Consider the following 22,116-nt stretch of genomic DNA (forward strand, 5'->3'; position numbering starts at 1 on the left):
CTTTCTTTTACTTAATATTGTGGTAATTGAACACATCCCAATTCAAAGAAAGAAAGGAAAAAAGAAAAAAAAAAAAAGACAGAAAGCAAGGTTTACTTGGCAAAGCATCCAGTGTTTTTCTTGGGTTCTTACTTATAACAAAATACTGAAAAGTTTGCAAGTTACCATGTAAATTTTTAAGAACTTTTTCCTCCTTTGAGTATGCTAAAGCAGTAAGTATCCCCTTCAGATGCCACTAGCACAGATAGTCTATATTGCTGCTACTCTAGCTGAAAAAGCAAGTTCTTTCTAAAATCCTGTATGAGTATATGCATGCAGCACTGCTGATTTCAATGGAGTAGACCACGTGTTAAGACTAGAGTTTGGCCCACAGGGTTTAACATTTAAAAAAATGTATCACTAACAAACATGACTAAGTATATTTAAAGAGCAGCTTCATGATTCTGCACAAATGTTTTCTGAAATGGTCTAAAAGAAGATCTAAAACTTACCACACAAGTCAGGTCTCTTGATACATCCACTAGCTGCTGTGCTACTTGCAAGTCCATTAAAGGCTGCTAAGCCATCAGAGCTGTAAGCTCTTAGGACTGACAACATGTTCATCTGCTTCTCCAGGACCTGTGGACCCTGAACTTGTTCAGGTTTCATCACTCCTTGTGCAGTTTCATGGGAGGACAGAAGATTCTGACTGTGCCACTGCTTTTCTGACGCCTGCGGCAGCGGTGATACGAGCCCTTGTGTTGGCTGTGAGGTGACTGCACTTTGTATATTGTCGCCTCCTTCATTGCTTTCTTTATTTAGGGCAGACAACTGCTTATTCATAATGTCTGGTTCTGTGTCAATGTCCTCATCTTCAATGGTTTCTTCCTTGGAAGACTCCATATCCTCAGATGAAGCTATGTCAGAAAGGTCATCAGTAGCACTTTTATTTACAGAGTCAGAAAGCAGAATATTTGGGTCATCTTCGGACTGTGTTTTTATTTCAGATTCTTTACCGGTGCAAGAATTTTGTGTTCCTGTGCCAATAACACCAGGATAAACACCAAACTGCTTATAGAAGTCTGTGGTAAAATTACAAAAACTGGATTCCATGTGGCTGGGCCAGGCAGCACTCTTTTGTTCTCCCAGGGTCTCCTTATTTTGTCCTTGGGTCATTTTCTCAGAAGCTGAGCCCAGCTGGCTCAGCATGTTTGACACAACCGCCTCCTTGCTGGACTGCGCAGGAGAGGGGAGCAAGCTCACTTTGTTCACTGAGGCTGAAGCTTCTCTAGATTGGTCTTTGTTGTTCCCTATGATGCTGTCCTTACGCTTAGCCTTGCCCAAGTGATTGGCCTGGAGGTGCAGAGCCATCAGTTCCATAGATGAAGTCGTGAAGGAGCAGAACAGGCAGCCGTGCCAAGCGATGTTGTCCTGCACCGTCACGGAGGAACCCGGCAGGGAGGCTGCGTCCGGCCTCACCGACAAGTCAAGGGGCTCGTATTGTGATTTTTCTGTTTTCCTCTGTGAGGACTTGCTATTTATCTTTTCCTCACCACCATCCGAGCCCAGAGCTTTTGCTGAAAGTGGATCCGAGAGAGCTTTATCCTTCATTTCTTTTTCTTTCTTCAAAGAACTTAGGACAAAGCTGTCCATGAACGCTTGCAGAGACCCTTGAAAGTTCACACCATTCCCAACCATGTTCTGGTAAGCACGGCCAAGTTCAGAGAAGTGTGTTCCTTTGGAAGGTAAGTCTGAACCCTTCATATTTTCTGAAGATACTTCAGAAGACATGCCAGCTGCTTGTCCTTGTTGATCTCCAGAAGACAGCATTCCTGACGTCCACTGCTGTGAGACCATGCCACTTCGGAAATCAATACCAGGAAGCCCCTTGAAGGCTCCTCTCAATATATCTGGTCTAATAAACACAGAACTTTTACTCGATGTCTCGTCTTTATGTTCTTGACTTGCAGCCTGCCCAGAGAGTGGTCCTGACCCATTCTGTCGCTCTCGATGGTGCCGTTCCAAGTGGTATTTGAGGGATGCAGACTGAGTACCGGCATAATCACAATGAGGACACTTGTAAGGCTTCTCACCTACAGGTATGGATAAGGACAACATACAAAGAAACAGGGTTAACTGTACTTTGAACTGTACGGATGAGTAAAGGAAACAAAATCAACATCAGCTACTTGAAAACAAGATCTTAGATCTAATAATTAATTTTTTAAAAAGAAATGCCTTTAATTGAAGACTAATTCATGAACTGAGTATTTCTAAAATGGGTTTCCAGAATGTGGGGCTATTCAGGAATGACATGGTATCTACACACAATTAGCCATCTTTTTCTTAATCTAACATGTAGAAAACTGTTGTAGAATTAAAAGCTATGATTATGAAAATGAAGCATAACAATTTCAACCACAGTAATAATTAAAAGTACAAGTTTAAAAAAAAGAGAGACAAAGAATGTAACAAATGGATGGTTGCAATATTTTGTGTATACAATTGCTCTAAAATTTGTTTAAATTATACACATGGAAACCATTTTTAAACCTAAAATTTTTATGGCACTGTTACGCAAGACTGAAATGAATGATTTAAGTCTTGCTCTGCAGTAAATCATGGATATAATTAGCAAATGGCATACTGCACAAGTAATTTATCATTATTTGGAGGGCACCATTCCAGAAGGATTCAAATATCTGCAGACCTACTGCATTGTTTCTAAATAAAGAACTATAAATACAGATTCTATAAAATATTAATATTATTAGACTACATTATGATTGCAGCATGTAAGAACATATAGTTAAAATAAAAAGTAGTCAATAAAATAAAAAAGAACTCAAGTAATAAAAAAGTACAAAATATATTTAATTTCTGTATTTGAAATTAGAATTATCTACTGGTTTTTGCAGTCCTTTAAGTTTGTACTAATGGTTTTTCTAATGCTCAAGTAGTAAAATGTGTAATTTAGCTACCACAAGTGCTTTTGGAGGATTAGCTTGAATAGAGATTTAACACATAAAAGAAAATTTTCATCAATTAAATATATATTTGAGTCCCACACTAAACTTTTATTTTTCTTCCTATACTTCAATAGATGTAAAAGATATTACACGTGTAATAAATATTCATATACAATTATAAGAACATATTCAAAAAGAATATACATCTAACCACACGTACAGCTAAATTTTTGTAGAACACTTGTTTGCAATGCAGAGTTCCTTCTAAAGGAAGAAGTATGGAAATCCTCACTAAAAGTGACAGGAATCTGAAACACTTGCGGGCTGTCAATATTGGCAATTATTTCTATGAGGGAGCTCAACAAGAAAAAGAAACAAGTTTTACACATAGCTTTTTTTCCTTAAGTGGCCAAAAAGACAAAGCCAAGCTTTCTCCAAATGGTCCAATGGAAATAACTTATTTTGAAAACTCCCTCCACAGTATAAATTCTACATAATATTATGTAGTTCACCAAACCAGCGAGACGGTTACCCGTTCTCAAACAACCTCAAAATATGCTTAAAACAAAACTGAATGGCTTTCAAATGTTTGTTATTTAAGCCATGGGCTCAGTTGGTAAATACTTGGGAAGCTGCTCCTCTCATGGACTGTGGGAATTTACCAAGGAGGTGCAGCAGCAGAGCAGTGAACTGAGCAGGCAGGGCTGTGTGAGCCGTATGCAGCGGCTGCATATGGGGCTGAAGGGAATCGCCAGCAGCGGAAATTCTAAATCCATAATGTAATCCTAAAGCTAAATGGTGAGACATGAGAGTTTTACACCAACCACATAAATGGACCTTTTCAGAGGAGCACCTCCAACAAGGTCTCACCTGCTCTCTGGTGAGAGTCTGAGCACACTCCCCCCCATTGCAGGTGGTTTAGGGTAGGGACAAGGGGACAGAGGCACTGACTGCCTATTTGTTTGCATTTCTGGAGGGCTGTTTGGGAGGGTGCAAACTCAGCTGTGCTGACAGTCAGGACATGGACAAATTTTAAGGCTGTTTTTACACCCTGTACGTAGTGCATTCAAGCTGGTTTCTGTTATTGTGATGTTTGTCCCACCAGTAACTGTCAACTGTTACTAGTGGCCTCTGACACAACTTAGGTATTTCAAACGTTGCTTAAGAAATAATCAACCAGACTTTATCAGGTTAAGTCCTCTCACTTTTGAGTTTTCACTCCTCTTAATTGAAAAGCTCTTCCTCAGCATCCTCTGTGTCTTTATGGAAATCTTTAACACTATTACATAGAGCACTTCCTCTTATTGCAATGATAGTTCAATGTGTGTTTGCATTGCACATCAAGTGACACCATTAAAATGTGTGTCCCAGCATCACTGGGGCTATGTCAACCGTTGGATAACTATTTCTGCAAGGAGCAGAAGTGTCCAATATAGGCTGCACTGATGCTGCCAAAAATATGTAGGACCTGTTCAAAGCAGTAAGTATATGTAAAAATGGGCCTGAGTTAAAAAATGCTAACTAGATAAAATCTTCGTAATATTTTGTACATCTGAAGTACCTTCAGTCTAAAGCACTGGGAACAACAACATGCTCTTGTTCTGAATTGCTAAGCCTTGAAATCATTACACTTTCCACTCAAAGGCCTCTCCACTGAGTGAGCTTCCTTCCAGCAGAGGAGATCTGGACACAGCTCACCACCAACGCCATACGAGTTGGACTGAAAGAAGGCACAGACTGAAAGAAGACCCTGACTGAGACCATGTGATAAAATGTCCAAATCTCTCCAAGTCTTGGTACGCTGCCTCAGTGGTGCTCCCACCTCTTGCATGGCTAGAAATGAGATCTAAAGCTGAAGGTCTGAAACTGGACTCAACATGTAGCAACGCACTGTGGCACCTTTACAATACAGGACTGGCCAAATAATATTGTTCAAAGGGAACTATTCAAAACCTCTGTTTTAGATCCAAGTATTGGCAGTGATTAGTTTACTTCAAAACAATCTTAACTGCTGCTATTTTGAAGGCAGGCATTGGGAGAAGGGAGTTGCATGGTGTAAATAATCTCTGAATCTTTTAAATTTAGTGTGTCAATATTTCCTAAATTCAGTAAGTATGCAGATAGTTAGATGCTATTTCATCCATTCAGATTAACAAGCACTTATGCCCTATATAAATCCCTGCACAAATGACAAAACTGAGTTATAAACTGCTGGGGGAAAAAGCCCAACCTAACTTCAACCAAACTAAAACCCAAAGCTGTTTCAATGGAAAACCCAAAAGACCTCTAATTTCCAAAAGTCTATCAGCAGCTCCAAAAATGCATGTCCAAAGAATACTACAGGGGAGAAGAGAGGTAGGCTGATTCCTGTTAGAGGACAACTTGTTGGTATGTCATACTCTAAAGAGGTTTCAGAGAATTCATCCTAGTGTAATGACTGCTCTGGTAATATTGCCAAGAGCAGTGTCTGGATGAGTTATTTAACACTTAATATCAGTTCACATAAATTAACGTTGCCATGTAGGAGTGAGGGAACACGACTTTTCGAAAATAATCTTCTGCATTTCACATCCAAGAGTAATTTTTCACTGTTCACAAAAGCAATGACCATCCTGATCTTGCTAATTCTCTGGCCCTGTCTGCATCCCGACAAACCTTTTCACAATGGAGTAGAAAGAAAAAATATTCTAGTGTATACAACTGAAAAAAAACCCCAAACATATAGAGAATAACAGAATAACTTACCTTTGCAACATAATCACAGTTCTGATCTACCTCCCGCTCCAGTTTGTAAGACACAAGACATCTTACAAGAACTATTTTATATCAGGATACAGTAAAACAATAAAATTCAACGCTGCTTGTAAACTCTGCACAAAAGCTTGGTAGGTAACTGGAAACAGACATGTTGCCCAGTAGAAACAGGTTTATTTGTCTAGCAGGTTGTATAAACCAGTCGTATAATCTATGCAAGCTATAACCAGTGCTGTGCAGAACACAATCTGATCATACCAGCCACAGGCATTATGTGCTAGGGGCTTACAAGGAGACCACAGCCAGATTAGAAACAGATTTACAGACTTTAAGGCCAGAAGGCACAATTATGATCATCTAGTCTGATCTGCTGTACAACACAGACCAAAGACCCTCACGAGATACTTCCTGCATCAAATCCTAACTACAATTTGAAACAAAACTTAATAATTTTAGTTTAAATGTACTCTGTTTCAAACACAGCAGTGACAAGAATCCAACATGTCCCTAGGTAAACTGTTTGACTGGTTAAGTATTTTCACTACTCACAAATGTATGCTTCATTTCTAGCTTGAATTTGTCCAGAGTCTGCTTCCTGTTACTGAATATTGCCACATCTTCCCCTGTTTCATTAAACAGGGTTTTTCAGTAAAAAATTCTGTTCCCTAAAGAAGGGGTTTGCAGATGACAAATCAGTCACCTCTTCACATGTTCTCACTCTTCAGTGGAACACCCTTCTCAATTTTTCAATGTCCTTTCAAATCACGGGAACCCACTAAGGCGTTGATAAAATTTCAACTTGATATTAGTCTTACACAATCAAAGACTGTGTTTACACCCACAGCTAGAGCACTCAACAGAGAGCTCAGATTCTGTTGCTTCTCTACCATAATCCTAGGCCTATCAATGCCTCTAGTATCTGTTCCTTTACATTTTGCTGATTTAAAATTCATATTGTTGAAAAGAGCCCACTTGACTAAGTGACTAATCAGTGCCTCCCCATGATTTTTAGCATCTTACCATTTTTGTGCCATTGGTAAATTTTATCAACAGTGATTTCATACACTCTTCCAAATAATGATGAAACACCAAACAGGTGGAGCTGAAAGCACTTCTGTGCTGGTTTATGTCCCCCTTCATCTCTGTATACTGGGTGGGTTATTTTGGTGGGGGTATTGTCACACAACACAAGCTACTTTCACAAGCCTTGCAAGAAAGTATTAATAACTTACTTTTATAAAATAAAATTGGCTATGCTACCAGTTCTTACTTAGTTAACACATTCATTCTGTAATTTTACCCAAAACATACATCAGAGTAGGCCATTTATAATTTCAATGTCTTAATATTCTTTCCTTTTGGAAGTACTGGAAGAGACAGAGTTTTTTCTTCCTGCTGTGAGTGCTCTGGAACTTGCTCCATGTTCCAAGACCTGGTTTTTAAAATGAACTTAAATGATTTGGAGGGCTCTTCATCCAGGGTTTTTAAGACTTTATCTATAAGTTATCCACTCTCATACATTCTAAAAAATATTAAAATGTAGTGGGCTACAGCATAAAAGCCTCATTACTTAATGGCAGAACTGTATCATTGGAAAATACTTATAAAAACTATCATGCTTCTTTCTGAGAAGAGTATTTAGTCTTCTCTACCATGGCTGCTAATTTTTTATCCAGTCTGTCCACTATTAGCAAGATACCAATTGTTAAACCTGTCAGATCTACAGAATTTTACCCTCTCTTCCGTAACCTGAACAGCCACATAAATATTTTTACTATTACTTCCAGTTTCCCTCATCAAATCTCTGCACTTCTTAAATATCTATTGATATTTAGTGCTGTGGGCTTCTTTATTCATTTCTCATACTTATCATGCAGCTTCTTAAAATAGCTGCATGGTAAGTATTAAAAATAATACGTTAAATAGTAACACAGTACTACACCCGACACTCCCCTTCCCCACTGAATGCTCCCTGTTTTTTTTAAATGAGATTTTTAAAGAAGTTTGCTTGTAGAGTATGCCCCTCTGCTCCTCAGGACAGTGAGGGCTGGGCATCAGTACAAGAAGCCCAGCACCTAATGCTCTGGCAGCCAGGATGGGCGCTTGACAGTCACTCAGGGACAGTGTGAGTTGCAATTTGATCCTCTACAAGTCTCAACAAGCTAGTTTTCTTTCTTGCAAAGCAAGTGAAATCAAACATCTTATAACTCCAGAGAATACTGCTTAATGAAAATATTGAAAACATTTTCCAGCATTTTTAATTTTACCATTGAAACAGTTATTGATAACCTATTTTATCCATTGTGCAGCAGATATTTTAGAAATGAATTGCCGCATGGTTTAATTAGTTCATTATCATGCCTATTCTTACATGGTAATTTCTTTTATCATTCTAATCATTCACTTCACACTTTTTAAACCAAATGGAATATCAAAGGTTCTGTAGGATTATTTTTGGATCCTGCACATGTTTCACCACACAATTAATCTGTTTGTCAGAAATACTAGTTAACTTCTCCTCTCTACTACTTTCCTTTACTAGTGATTTTTCTCTAGTCTCCAAGATGAAACTACCCCAACGCTGTAAAAAAGACAGACTTTTGATGCTTTTGACCCAGTTTGTTAAAGATTTTTCAGTTGTGCACTAGGCATTACAATAAAATATTTTAATTTTTATGAAGTTTTATAATTGAATATTTTCCTTTACCTATATCTCGTCTGCAATATTTATTTAGTCTTTTTACATGTCTTTACTTAGTTAAAATGTAGAGAGATAAATATGGTTGTTACTTTGCAGGGAAGATTCAGTACATTAATATAAACTGCACACTAATTCCCCCAAAGCATATATATATGTTGTAAACCTGAAGACTTTTTACACAGCTGCTTATTGCTAAACAGTGCCTTGTCCAGAAGGGGACAATCTGTGTCTCTAATTGCTGTCACTGAAGCTGAGATTCATTATGTGACTTTCCCATTAAAATGTGAGCATTAATTTGTATAATGAAATATCACCCACTGCAGTGTTCATTAGCCATGCCCTACTGTATACTGCACATTGTTAGCTACCTAGAAACTGTAGTTAATTTCACTAATGGATATTTCCCTACTTAGTGTTTGGTAGGAAATTTATACTGTAACATTACCTCTTAAACTTTTAAGGAAATTTAAATTCAATCAATTATTTTCAACAAAAGTTTGGGATGTCATTAAGACAGGAGAAAAGGCATGCTGTACAATGTTAAGGATGGGAAATCTGGAGAAATCTAGAGAAATGAAAAGTCCTTTTAGTTCATCTTAGAAATGTAAGAATAAAGGATGTTCAATACCAAAATTGTCTCCTCTTGGAGCACACATACCCATTTTCCTTAATTATTCATATTGCTCATCCCACTACAAGCGCCTTCAGAGAATGGCAACAGGCAGTCTTTTTTTAGGAAGAAAATGTGAATTGAATCCATTTAAAAGAGCACCATTTTTACTGTATTTCATCAGCTCATCTAAGCAAGTTTTAAAATTGGCTCGTCACATTTCCAAGGGAAAATGCAGTAACACTGTAAATGTATGTAATACATCTAATACATGTAAGGTGTGTGCCACACATATCGTAACATACTCTCAGTCAACGGATGCAGCCCTGCAAGGTTTTTCTTCCTATCCCTCTCTTTTTTAGGTTTCTTCTGTTTAGCACAACTCAAACCTTCTTCAGCGGCCTACTTTGTTCATGCACATTATTCTTATTTTCACTGCTCGGGGGATTCAACTGTGCCAGTCATACTGGGAATATGCCTGAGCACCTAATGATCACACAAACCCAAGCTGGTCTCCATCTGCAGAAGCTTCTGAACTCTAATAGAAGGTGCAAGGAGGTCTTAAAGCTAATCTGAAAGCAGCCCCTCCAGAATGTGTCACTTGTCAAAGGTAGGACATATGATTTTTTTTTTTTTTTTTTCATTTAACTGTATCTGTGCTCTCCAAAAGTCTAGGCATGAAAGTAAAAACCACACCCGTTTCCTTTATTTCAGTGGGAACTGAGAGTGCTCAAGAGCATGAAGAAGATGCTCAGCTCCTTGAATGAAAGAGCCTTAAATTGCTGCCCCAGAGGGGGAAAATGAAAACTCTGGAATCACCTGCCTGTGGCACATTATGGGTCTGAGATACTTGGAAGGTTTTCTTTTTTAGAAAATCTGAACATCTCTAAGCCTTCTGTGTTATAACCTTCCCAGCTGTGTTACATATTATTTTATAATCAGGAAGCTGAATCACAAAGTGGCCAGTCTACCACATGTCTACCATGCACTACCGGTGCACATAAATGCTTTGTCCTTTTTTCTGCATCTCTTCACACAGCAAGTTTGTGTGACTTGAAGTAACTATCTCTGAAGAAGCAAGATCATACAGGCCCTCTCTATTCACTGGGCAACACAAAAAGTCACCTAGGATGACTACAAGAATTCTTCCTGTTCTCTCTAAGCCCCAAGGCTCTGAAGCAGTTTGCCCTAAGAGTCCTTCCTCTCTTCTCTTGGGGCTGTACTAGGGAACAGTTTTGTCCTTCAGCTGTTTTTAGAGCAAGAAAAAGGAGAAACTGATTTCACATAATTAGGCCCTTTTCTTCTTATCACATGTGAACAATCAGAAATCGTATCTTACTATCTTCCCCTTAAAGCTCTCCTTGGCCAAGTATCACTGAATAAGATAAGAAGAAAAATGCTCTACAATTGTGTGTTGAGGCTCAACTGAGCATGCTAAATAAAACCTTCATTTTATTTGTTTCCCTTCAGAAGCTTGTAATACGACAGTAAACTACACAGAAACTGAGACTCGGTGTGAAGAAGGTTGCAACCATGAAATATCCAAGAGAAAAAAGAAGCAACCCCAGCCACCAGCTATTTAATCTAAAATAGAGCACAGCCTTCTCCTCTCGTGGAGGATTTAAATGGCATCTCTAGCTTTTTGGGGGGCCAACTGCCACAAAAGCACCTCCTGGCTGGATCAGACACTGGGTCTTGTCTTGGCATGCGTACCAAACCAACCTACTCTGGTGCCTCCAAACACACAGATGTTCGAAGGAACCTGACTTCTGCTGAGCTGCTTGAGCTCATCTCTAACAAACAGGTGCTGTGAGAACAAGAACAGTAATTGAGTTAATGTAGTGGAGAAACACAGTAAAGTGTTTTTTATCAGTCAGTTATACAATCCAGGCATATAATAAAGACAGAGTGTGACATAAAAGGCAGGAAACTGTCCCTGATAAGTATGAGCTAACCAGTATTTGTTTAATAACTGGTATCTATTACATCATTTCCATTTACTGCAAAGAAACTTAATTTTTATCTAATAACTCTAGTAATTTGCCAATTTACATTTTTATAATATTTATTAGGATTATTTCCAATATGTAAAACATTGCTCCATTTGAATACACTTTTGTCTTTATTTACAAATACTTTGTTCTCAACCTAACGGAAATTGATCTTTATCTATTTTTAAATTATAATTTTAAAATACATTGCAAATGGTGTTTCAATAGTCTGTATGGTGTTCTCTCTTTTTTAATTTTATACATAATTTCTTTTTTCTTATTTTTATTTTGTTTATTCAGATTTAATATGCGAGTTTTATGGAATATTTCCATTGCAATTAATTTTCTCTCCATTAGTTCTAAACCACAAATATCAAATACATAATCACCACTGCCTTTAAAACAAGAACAAAATGACCACTATATATTTAAGCAAAAAGGAGAGATGTATATCCTCAGGTTATTTTAAAGAACTTTTCTTTGCATCTCCAATAGTAAATATGTCAAACTGTTTAAACATCATAGTTACAGTATTATTTTCCAATAAAATAACTACCCTTTGTTGACTTTTATTACATTAGAGAGCACACAAACAGGGTTTTCATTGTGGTGAGGTTATTTTGGGGTTGGTTGGTTGGTTGGATTGGTTTCATTTTTGTTTGTTTGCTGTTGGTTTTTTAGTTTTGTGGGTTTTTTTGTTTGGTTAGTTGTTTTTTTGTTTTGTTTTGTTCACAAAGTCCAACACAGAGAAAAGAATATTCCTGCCCTAAATAGTTTGCAATTCAATCAAACAAAACTACTTTAGGGTACGAAATTTTACAACTCAGATCAAACCAGTATGGTATACTACTACACAATCCAAAGAAAGAAGAATAAAGATACAATGAACAAACTTTTCCACCTCAACAATGAAGGTTTTTTTCTCTAAACAATTTTCATGCTTCATTTTCAATTTTTCAAAATCAGGCCTCGCATTTGCAAACCAGACATTAAGTATTATACCTGCTCAAACACACAGGAGAAACATGAGTGCTGATTTTGGGAAGGAAGGAAAATACTGCTTATCTGGTACTTCAGTAAAAAACAAAAATTAAAAGCTAAGTTTTTCAAGTAGGAGGTACAACTGAAAAATATTTCTTCATGCAATTTATTTTACTTATCTATTAGAAAAGTAGCAGTAAAATTCTGAAATTCATTTAAAATGGTTTAAGAAAATGACTCTTAAATTACAGTGATCATTATGTCTGTTTCCAAAGAGAAGTTCCCTAAATCTCCAGTTCTGCAGACTCTCTCAAAGCCTACTACCATACCTAAAACTTGGAAGAAAACAGGATCATATTGGCCAGATAAAAAATTTCTAGTGATGTCAACAGGACATGAGAATATCAACATTGTATGCCAGATTTTAATTATGGATAGAGTAAGTCCTCTTAAACATATACTGTGTCTCTACATGACCCTTGCCACCCACGTATGTACTTTTAAGCAAACAAGGCACAGTTTAAAAGGAGTGGTTATACTTTACTGGCATCAAGAACAACCTGCCCTATGTGTGTCATACCAAAATAAGGTGAGAATCCAGACCAGTGGTAAGTCTCTGTAGGGTAGAAATGCTGTGATTGTGACTAAAATAAAATGTGGCAGGTTTGACCATTGTGCAAAGCATGCTAAGTTTTACTACTTACAAGTACTGAGTCAGGTGAGTTCTAGTGAAAAAATGCAGATCTGTGAAGCTGATGTATTCATACGAACAGGGAGAGGTTAAAAATGAGCATGCTAAATGGGACAAAAATAGTAACTCTGAGAAAAACATTCAGACTCCCTAAGCAGATGCCAAGGAAGGCCTTTGAAGCAGTTAGTATAACTAAGTCTGAAACCAATAGGCTTATGCCTATTGAAGGACAAGGGTAATTGAAGGAAACAGTGATGAAGCAGGGAAGGAGACAGAAATAACCTCAACTGGGAAAAGATGATTCTATTAAAGTGGTCTTTATCCAACAACACATTCCTTGTGCTTTTATTTAAGACTGTCATATATCTTTCTCAGAAGACTTTCTCCAACTAATGAATCCAAATCTACACTGGGAATTCAGGCTCCTAGCCACATACCATGCGAGCCCCTTCTCCACTCCCACCTCCCGCCGCCCCCACACACGTGTTGACAGTGCTCCCCTCACTTGTTTCTCTCACCTGTATGTATTCTCAAGTGGACCTTTAAGTGATGTGATGTTCTGAAAGTTTTTCCACAATATGGGCAGTCTTTCATGGCAGAACCAAGGCTCCTGTCTCTCAGTAAAGCTGGCTGCTGGACTCCTACGGATCTCCCAGCTTCTTCTCCAATGTCTGCAACACAGAAATGTTCTCACATCACTTCAGCACATGTCAGAAGTTGTTCTCACTAAAACTGCTAACACAACACAAAGTTAAACATGTCAATACTACACCTGTCTATTTCATTCTTTAAATCTGACAGAATGCTGACAATTCATGTATTTTCTTGTTATTGTCTTAAATTATTTCATCTTTCCTATCATCATTTTAAGCAACATATGGTACCTTTATATTGAACTGAATTATACAAGAAAAGAAACAGCTGTGTCAGCAGCTGGTTTGATTTCTTCTTTTGCTTAGTTCCTATTAATTTTTTTTAAAAAAAAAAAAGTTTTAGATTGTTGTTTTGTTGAATCTATTTAATTTATCAGTATTGTGAAAATTTGTATGCCTTTAGAGGAGGAAAGTTTCCCTCAGTATATTAAAACCTCCCAAAACAAAAGAGTTGCAGTGAAGGGGGGTGGGGTGTCCAACAGCAGTTGCTGGGTCTACACACAAAGCTAATCAGCTTCCTTCTGCAGCATTTCAGCACTGGAGTTACAACACACGACCTAGTGAGTGACCTAATATCACAGGAAAGACAACAAAAAAAACTGGTCAGATGAGGAGGAATTCCTTCTCCCTCTCACCCACAGCTCCCGAGTTTTATCCTTCAACACAATGGAGGAGACTCCAGGACATCCCTTCTCTCTCCTGATATAAAGGAAGAGTGATTCTCAGCCATCTTGAATAAGCTGCTATTATCCAAGCAAGCTATGAACAATGTAACTTATGAAAGACTGACACAAAAATTGCAAAAACGTGGGACATTTTTTAAAAGTCATTATCCAAACCACACAAGAGTCAACTATCATCATTTACTTACAGAGTCATGTATTATCACATATATGTATCAATCAATTATTTCACCCAAAAGTACCATGGCAAATGTTGAAATTCAGAACCAGATTTTGGCTGCTGGCATGCCACAGAGCTGCAACACATGGTAACATCATCACACCCCTCTGCAAAAGCTGAGCTGTCTGGGTGACATTGAGGTGGGGAGCACATAGTTAAAATCTGCATGCAGAGTCTTGATTATTTTAACCATAAACTACTGACTATAAATGTTCTGTCTTTACCCATTTGATGTGTAACTAAAGCTGTAAGGAAACATAGTGCAGTTTACACAGCATTGCCTTTTAAATGGAAGTGATGGAACAGAAGAAAGACTTAAACATTTGGCTCTAATAAAAACTATTCACATAGAAGCAGAGACCCAAATACCACATTTCTGGAAAAGGTAACACAGGCATTTCATTAATGATTATATAAACGGTCCCCCTAAACTATTTTGCTTAAAGCTGAAAGAAGGGGATGACAGAGAGATTGAAATTCATATACATAAATGCTTATCTTAGTCATGTATGTAATCAAGCTATTGCTAGTTTTCAAAAGACAAAATCTGATCGTTTTCTCATCACATTCTTGTTTAACATTTTCTGATTGTTCTTAGACTGCAGAGTTAAAGCACAATATTTAAGTTAGAAAGCTAGTAACTGTCATTTTGAATTATTCACAGGTAATCTAAAGTAACATACTGCAGGAGTTTATTTTGTCTTTGGGAGTCCAGAAAAAATCTATATGGGTGCTAGTCTATAATTCCAATCTCCCTAAAGAGTTTAGATTTTCCACTTTTTTTTCTCCTCAAAGTTGTATATAATCACGTCTTAAGCTGCTTGGGGAAAAATTGAATTCCTGAGTGCAAAAAGATTTTTCTGAAGTGCAAAATGCATGAATGATAAACTGCAGGATTTTATTTTGGTTTTCAATAAATAGTATATGAGCATTATAGATAAATATATAGATAAAGCTAACAAGCCACTCAGGAGGAATTTACCGAGTAAGTCTACTAGTTATGTTTTGCTATATGTCACTCTAAATGATGGCCTGTTATCCATTTGCCTTTTATCTTTCTATCTGGAATATGTGTGGCCCAATAAAAAAGAATAAATTTGTAAGATAAACAGCTCGCTTTGCAGATTTAAGAGTCTAATTTTCACTTTACACAAAATTGAATTTTTTCAAGGCAGCGAGACGATGGAGTTTACTCTAGCACTAATCCCTCTGAAAAAGCAAACTGAAAACAACAATGAAGCAAAGAAAGATGTGGGTGGTCTGAAGAGTTTTCTTTTAGATTTAAGTAGACATACAGTAGATAGCTCCAAAGGCTTTGCTCCAACAGGGGCCTTACCTTGAAGAATTTTTCTTCCCACAGTGAAAGCATTCTTAAGACTTTAAAGCTGGGCTGAGGGGTTTTCTTTTGAATCCCTCTGCCTACAAAGCCCACCGAAGCGCTGGAGGCCATCGCTACCTGAATGAGCAGCTTTACATCTAAGTCCTTTTCTTTCAAACAATGAAAAGATATGTTCAAGGCTGCCGACTCTCCCCATCAAATGCTACCCCAGCTTCTTACTAGGGCCCCGTTTTGGCAAATTGTACCTTTCTGTCAAGGCACTTAAGTTGAAAATGTGCTTAACTTTAAAATGCATTTAAGTCTCACCAGTTTTGCTACCAAGGGTTTTTTATATTGAGTCGCTTAAAGCAACCTATGGAAACTGAAGGGGAAAAAAAGTGACACAGTAGGAGGGAAAAACTGGTGAATTCTACACCTATGATGTCCCCTTTCTCCTGCTATTGAGACTCCCTTCAAAAGTAGGAACTCCCAGGTCCGTGAAGTTGTGTGAAACTAGTAACGTTTTCCAGACCTGCGGAACTAGGACTAGCCTCAGCAAATTAATTTATGAGTTAATCAGGATTTTAACTATGGGTTTTGGGCTGCTCAGTTCTGAGGATGAAAGACCAGGAAGGAAAGACAAGAGTTACTTATCTTAGAGCCATTGTGGTTCACTGAGTTATGTGGTCTAAATGATGTGCACTCGATGCACATGAAATTAGACTGCTTTTTTAGCTATCTACTTCCATTACAGGCAGTTCTACGTCCTGAATGTCTTCCTGCCCATCCCTGTCTTTCCTGATTCGAATGCAGGAAATAACAGAACAGAATATAAAATATTGTATAGATATACATGCTGGATGTAAGGCTTTTGAGCCTTGTCTCTGAACTTACTTTCGCTGAGTTTTCCTTTCACTTTGCATCTGTTCACAGAAAAAGTCACGGACAGAAGTGCAAAAAGTAACACTCATTTCTACACATGAAACCAGTCTTTGTGTCAGTGTAAGGGGAAGGCAACGGCTGTGAGAGCTCCAGCTGCTACGTAGGCTGTATCTGCCGGGCAGGACGATACGCTCTGTGGCACAGGACACACAGGAGTTCAGCCACAGAGCAGCTTCTGCAGTGGTATGACAGGGACATTTCTTGCACACCATGTCTCAGCTAAGCTAAGAACTGCCTGGTGTGCATGCTCTCACGGGACCAATCCAGGGGAAGTTCGCTTTAACATCGTATCGAAAGGTGGCAGTTAGCCATATAACCAAAGAGCCAGTTTGGCTAAAATGTGAGCAAACCTATCTGCCACACAGATTAAAATTAAAAGTAAGCAATCCATAAAATCAGTAGTGGAAGGACTAGTCCTTCTTCAGACAGATGCCCACTTCTTAGGAGAGGAGAGACAAAAAGCCAGCCCTCTTTGCTCAGCATGGAGACGGCCCATGTAGTGCTCCAGGCTGCTTCCCCACCACCACAGCACCCAGAAGGGAAATTTCCAGAGCCAGACCATCCCAATAAACAGCTTTGAGACAGAAGCACTTTTACAGTAGCAGGTTAAAAGAGAGAGAGAGGGGAACACACCAGTGAATCCTTTTTTTACAGCAGGTATCTTACTAGGGATTAGAAATTATCTGCTCAGAAATGAGCCACTGCCACAGCTGGCAGGGCCCTCAGCACATCAATGGAGATGCTACAGAGGCACAATGCCAACTGCAGTGGACACTTCTAGAAAAGAGAAGACAAACTCAGGTGAGCAGTGCATCTGTGTACTCAAAGCAGAAGCCATCTAGCCAGTCATACGAAGAGCGAAATAAAAAGAATTATTTGAAATTTTCATGTATGCTCTGTCTGACTGTTCTACCTGGGTGGGATGAGTCTATAAACACAATTAGAAATGGATTGAGTGATTTTGTAAAACCTGATTTCATTTGGTTAGGTAGCAGCACTGACTTAGGTCATTTTAGCAGCCAAATTTTCAAAGGACCATCTACATACATGTCCCATAAATTTTACCAGAGTATTTATTTGCTGTGTGCATGTGAAAGTGCAGGGATTCACAAAGAGGTATTTTGGTGTTCAAAGGAGCTAAATTGCAGTCCTCATGCACAGTAAATTATCAATGAAGTCAGTTGGAATTTGTCGACACAAGGGCTGCCAAATTAGCCAAAACCAGGCAATTGCCTGCAAAAGGTAATCAACACACAGAATAGGTAATCACACTTACAAGTATGTGTTTGCTCTTGCACATTTTTCAGACATTATTAAAGAGCACTTTGAAAACGTGGCCAGCAGCTTTTAAAGCTACACATAATCCCAGGTTTTCATACATTTCTGAAATTCAAAATATTTGTAGTTCTTTAGCACTGCCTGTAAAGTTCACGAAACATGGCACAACGAGAAGTGGCAGTGACCACAGATATTTTTGATGCTCTATAAACCACCCAGACTAGCCCATCTTCTGATAGGCAAAATTACACCCTGAACCTAAAGTCAGGAAAGGAGCAGAAGATAGGCAGAGTGTTACTGCTGTCACTGCTGCCACCTTTACTCAGGTATGCCTGGACTCGACCACCTCATTACCTGGGAAGCAGCATACCATACATTAAGTTTCTGGAAAAACATGTTTTACCTTTCTTGCCTTTTCCTTAGAAAAAGCTTTAATAACGCTGGAAATAGTGGAAAATAGGCATATAACCAGGGATGTATAATTAACCAAATTTTTCTAGCTACCTGAAGTAGCTTCAATTAGGATGCTTCAATGTAAATGAGACCAGAATCTGGTCCAGTGTTCATAATTTGAAATTAGAATCCTATTAGCAGATGTCACTACATTTCTTTTGCTAGTGAGGTTCATGGCTTAAAACGAAAAGAGTCTAATATTACCAAATATTACAGTTATATTTTAGGCCTCCGGAAAGAGTTGCTAATGTCTTAGGTCAGGAATGACTTGCTGCATCTATTGTTTCATCAAGGATTTAGGTTTTACAGTGACCATATATGGGAATCTTAAACTGTTAGGCATTAATATAGATTGGCAGAGAATTTGTTTAAACAGAGAGCTATTTTAGAAGAGAATTGGAAAGGAGGCCTACTAGTGAGAAAGCAGCATTCACATTGTATTGTTAGAAACAGAGATGATACCACAGGTTCCACTGGTAAGTAACAAGAAGCTGCTCCTGACATCAGGCTTCCCGTGTAGCCTCTGAACTGCACAGGGCAGCGAGAGGCAAAACCAGCCCAGCCTCTGCTACCCACCAGGGCACGAGCAGATCCACATTTAAAGTACAATCAAAACCAAACCAAGGTAAAATGCCCATAACCATTTATACGAAGTAAGGCTTGCAACATTTAGAAGTGGGCAAATGGCAGCCACAGCTAGTAGCTCAGGCTGCAGGGAAGCTATCTAGCTGTTGTTTCAAGCACAAGAGGAAGGAAGCCAAAAGAGTCTAAGCAATTTCTTAGCAGCTGGTGACTTGAGGGCAGCACACACACCTTAAGCCCCTACCTGGAGCACACAACACACTTGAAGATAGGTGGTTTTCACACCCCACAGGAGCAAAACACTCTGCATGACAACACTTCATGTATGCAAATGTTGGTTCTGTCTTCATGTTTTTCACTGTGGTACACAGTCTAAGAACCATGCAAGAGGCTGTATATACAGCACAAAGAGACACCAACAGGCACTTAAACAAAATTAAGCTTTTGTGTACCACAAAATGTTTCTTAGCCTAAAAAAAAAAAAAATTAATCAAATTCCCTATAGAGTTTTTGTTTCAGAGTTCTTAGCAGTCTTACTTTTCAAATTGTTCTAAAAGTTTAAAACCTTTTAAGGTCATCGAAGACCAAACACAATTTCTGAGTACATCATTTTAGCTGCCTGATTTGATTGAAAACCTGTGTGACCAAAAGACAGAAAATCAGATGTAGTACTTACAAAACAGGGATGGTTACTTGCCATTAACTTACAAGGCTCAGTTTGGATGGAAAAATAAGCATATTGAAAAAAAAAAAACAAAAACATTGAGAACATTTTTTTTATGAGATATTTTTAACTGTACCTTTTTTTTAGAGCAAGAAGATATCTTAAGCACCTTACAATATCTTTCATTTAACAGTTGGCAGAAGGAAACTCCCAGATGAACACTGGCCTGTGTATTTCTCTTTAACCAGCTGAGCGATCCAAGCTTTTAATAAAGCTGTTCCAATTATTGTAAAAGTCATCTAGTACCTTATAGCCACAAATATTGACAGTTTATTGCACAACGCATTCATGACATTTGAAGGTCACATCATACATAATACATACACTTTTATAAAAGTGTCTGGAACAAAGAGATACATGATCAGCAATTACGTCTTACCATTTGAGGGGATGATTTTATACTTGCTTAAAACTGAATACTATATGAAATGCAAATTGTTACTAAAACACAAAATAGTTCATTTTCTGTGTTTATTGTTTTATTAATCAGTAATCTGGAGTTCAGTTGTACAAAATCAGTGGAATGCAGTCCATGCCCCAAGAAGATTAGTTAAATACCATTATCCTCCAAACCATCACACATATTCTTAGCTCAGCATGAGAAGAAAGTAAGCTTAAAACTTTACTCTCACTACTGTATACCTCTCCAGCCATACTGAATCCAACGACACTTCTGCACCTAGATTTGAATCACAACCTTAGTATATTATTTAAATATTACTTTTGATAAAATCGAATCAAAATGAAACTGAAAAGAGGGATGAAGAATTTTTTAAAATGTATGCACATGCAGACATATCAAACTTCTTCATCCTCTTCCAGTGATCGTGACTTTTAAAGCCACTCTACAATAGCACTCACATGCACAAATGGTTTAATGAAAAGGTGTAAGCTGCAATTTATGCAGTCAGGCCTGTGCACCGGGTCCTTCAAAGAAGTCGACAGACATCAGAAATGCACAAAGCATGCCCATGACAGTGCTCTGTCTTTGGTTAAAGTCTTCACTTTTATGGTATCACCATTAGATTCTGGAATCTCCAGCTACCTAATGAGAGCTGAGCTTGCACCAAATGACAACAGACCACTACATTGTTCCCTCTAAAACTATTTTTTCCTGGTTAGTTTCAAAATCCTGCCATCTTCTTTCCTAAACTCTTCCACGTGACTCTTCCACCACCCAACTCCTTCACTGGCTTTTCAGTTATGCTATTCCAAAATCATGGCTTTGAAATCCCACTTCCTTAATTTGCCTGTATATGTCAAAGCACTTCAGATCCCAAATCACTGAGTTTGCCAGATCAGGTTCAGGAAATTCCCCTAGACTTGTTTAATCTTTCCACAGGGAAGGAGGATGCTTTAGATGAGAATGTATGTTGTCATTTATCAGAACAATGGCTCTGTTTGCTTTCTTCAGAATAACACTAGTCACCCAGTTATGAGCTTCTGCTTGTTCTTGCTTGCTTCAGAAGCCTGCATCTGAGCTGTCAGAACATCTGATTGTACTTCTCTTTTGCTCTTTGGATCAACAGTGCTGGGCTTAATACTCATGGATCTTTCCTTGGTATTTTGTCAATGTTCTTTGTCATCTATCCTCAAAATTTACTCTGTTGTTCACTCATCCATCTGATAGCACTGTTAGCACCCAAACCTTCTATAAGCTATCCTTTCCACACTTTCTACTTTTCTTAAAATAAGCTTAGAATATTCTGGATTTCTACCAAATGTTCATGCCAGCAGCAGCAGTCTGTGATTCTCATGTAAGCCTGTCTCACTAGTTTTCTTACAAACCCCTTGACTCACCTGTGTTAGCTTTGATCCTGTCACCTAAATTTGAAATGGGCATTTGATTACTGACCAGAGAGGACGAGGTCTTTCCACACTTCACACAGATTGTTTACTGCTTTTGGAGAAAATTCCAGTGGGGAATCTAAACAGAGAAGCTATCCAACTGGACCATCTTTTGGATTTGTATGTGTTATTTGTAGGCAGGTGTTCAGGTACCAGATGGCCTTAAAGCCCCTACTACTCAGGTTATAGCAGCTTCTACGGGCTGTCTGTATCATATTCCCATCTCTGAGATTTGCAGAGTGGCTACATGGAGCTTGATAAACACTTTTACCTAGCATTGCTCTCCAGATGCCAAGGCTCGATCAGATATCCAATTTGGGAGAGTTGCCTTACAGTCCCTCTTTAATTAAGTACTCCTGATCTCCCACTCCTGGGATGGATAGCTACTGCTGATTAAGCTCCAGAAGTAAGGATCTGTGGAGGCAATTTCATGAGGGAGAAAATGAAGTTGCTAGCTAATCAACTAACATAACCATTAACTGGACTTCTGTGAATGAATATATTGCCACCTCCTTGCTTCTATACTTTGTTTCTTCCACAGGTTAGCACCTCTACATACCTGTAAACCAAAGAGGTAAGGTGTACTTCATTATGACCTCTGCCTTGTTCCTTAACTATATCTGGGACAAACAGAATCATTTGGTACAGTGTACAGGCTACACTAGGAAGAAAACCCAAGATGGTTTCAGTAAACTTTGGGAAAGATGGTGAATCTGAGTGGAAGAGAGTGGTATTGAAC

At 38.3% G+C, this 22,116-nt stretch overlaps 1 protein-coding gene across 1 annotated transcript; it reads right to left on the reverse strand.

Annotated features, from left to right (window-relative positions):
• Positions 1 to 491: 491 nt before the first annotated feature.
• LOC103777178 (zinc finger protein 536-like) lies at positions 492 to 16,704 on the reverse strand (the record flags this gene model as incomplete). The annotated part of the gene is made up of 4 exons (XM_008944720.1): positions 16,445 to 16,704; positions 16,083 to 16,096; positions 13,195 to 13,347; positions 492 to 2,072 (listed from the first exon to the last, which is right to left on the reverse strand). Coding segments are annotated over exons 1-4 (2,008 nt in total), but the record flags the coding sequence as incomplete, so codon positions are not given.
• Between the last annotated feature and the right edge of the window lie 5,412 nt (positions 16,705 to 22,116).

This window comes from Merops nubicus, unplaced genomic scaffold, assembly GCF_000691845.1.
Source record: "Merops nubicus isolate BGI_N331 unplaced genomic scaffold, ASM69184v1 scaffold9507, whole genome shotgun sequence".
Classification (NCBI taxonomy): domain Eukaryota; kingdom Metazoa; phylum Chordata; class Aves; order Coraciiformes; family Meropidae; genus Merops; species Merops nubicus.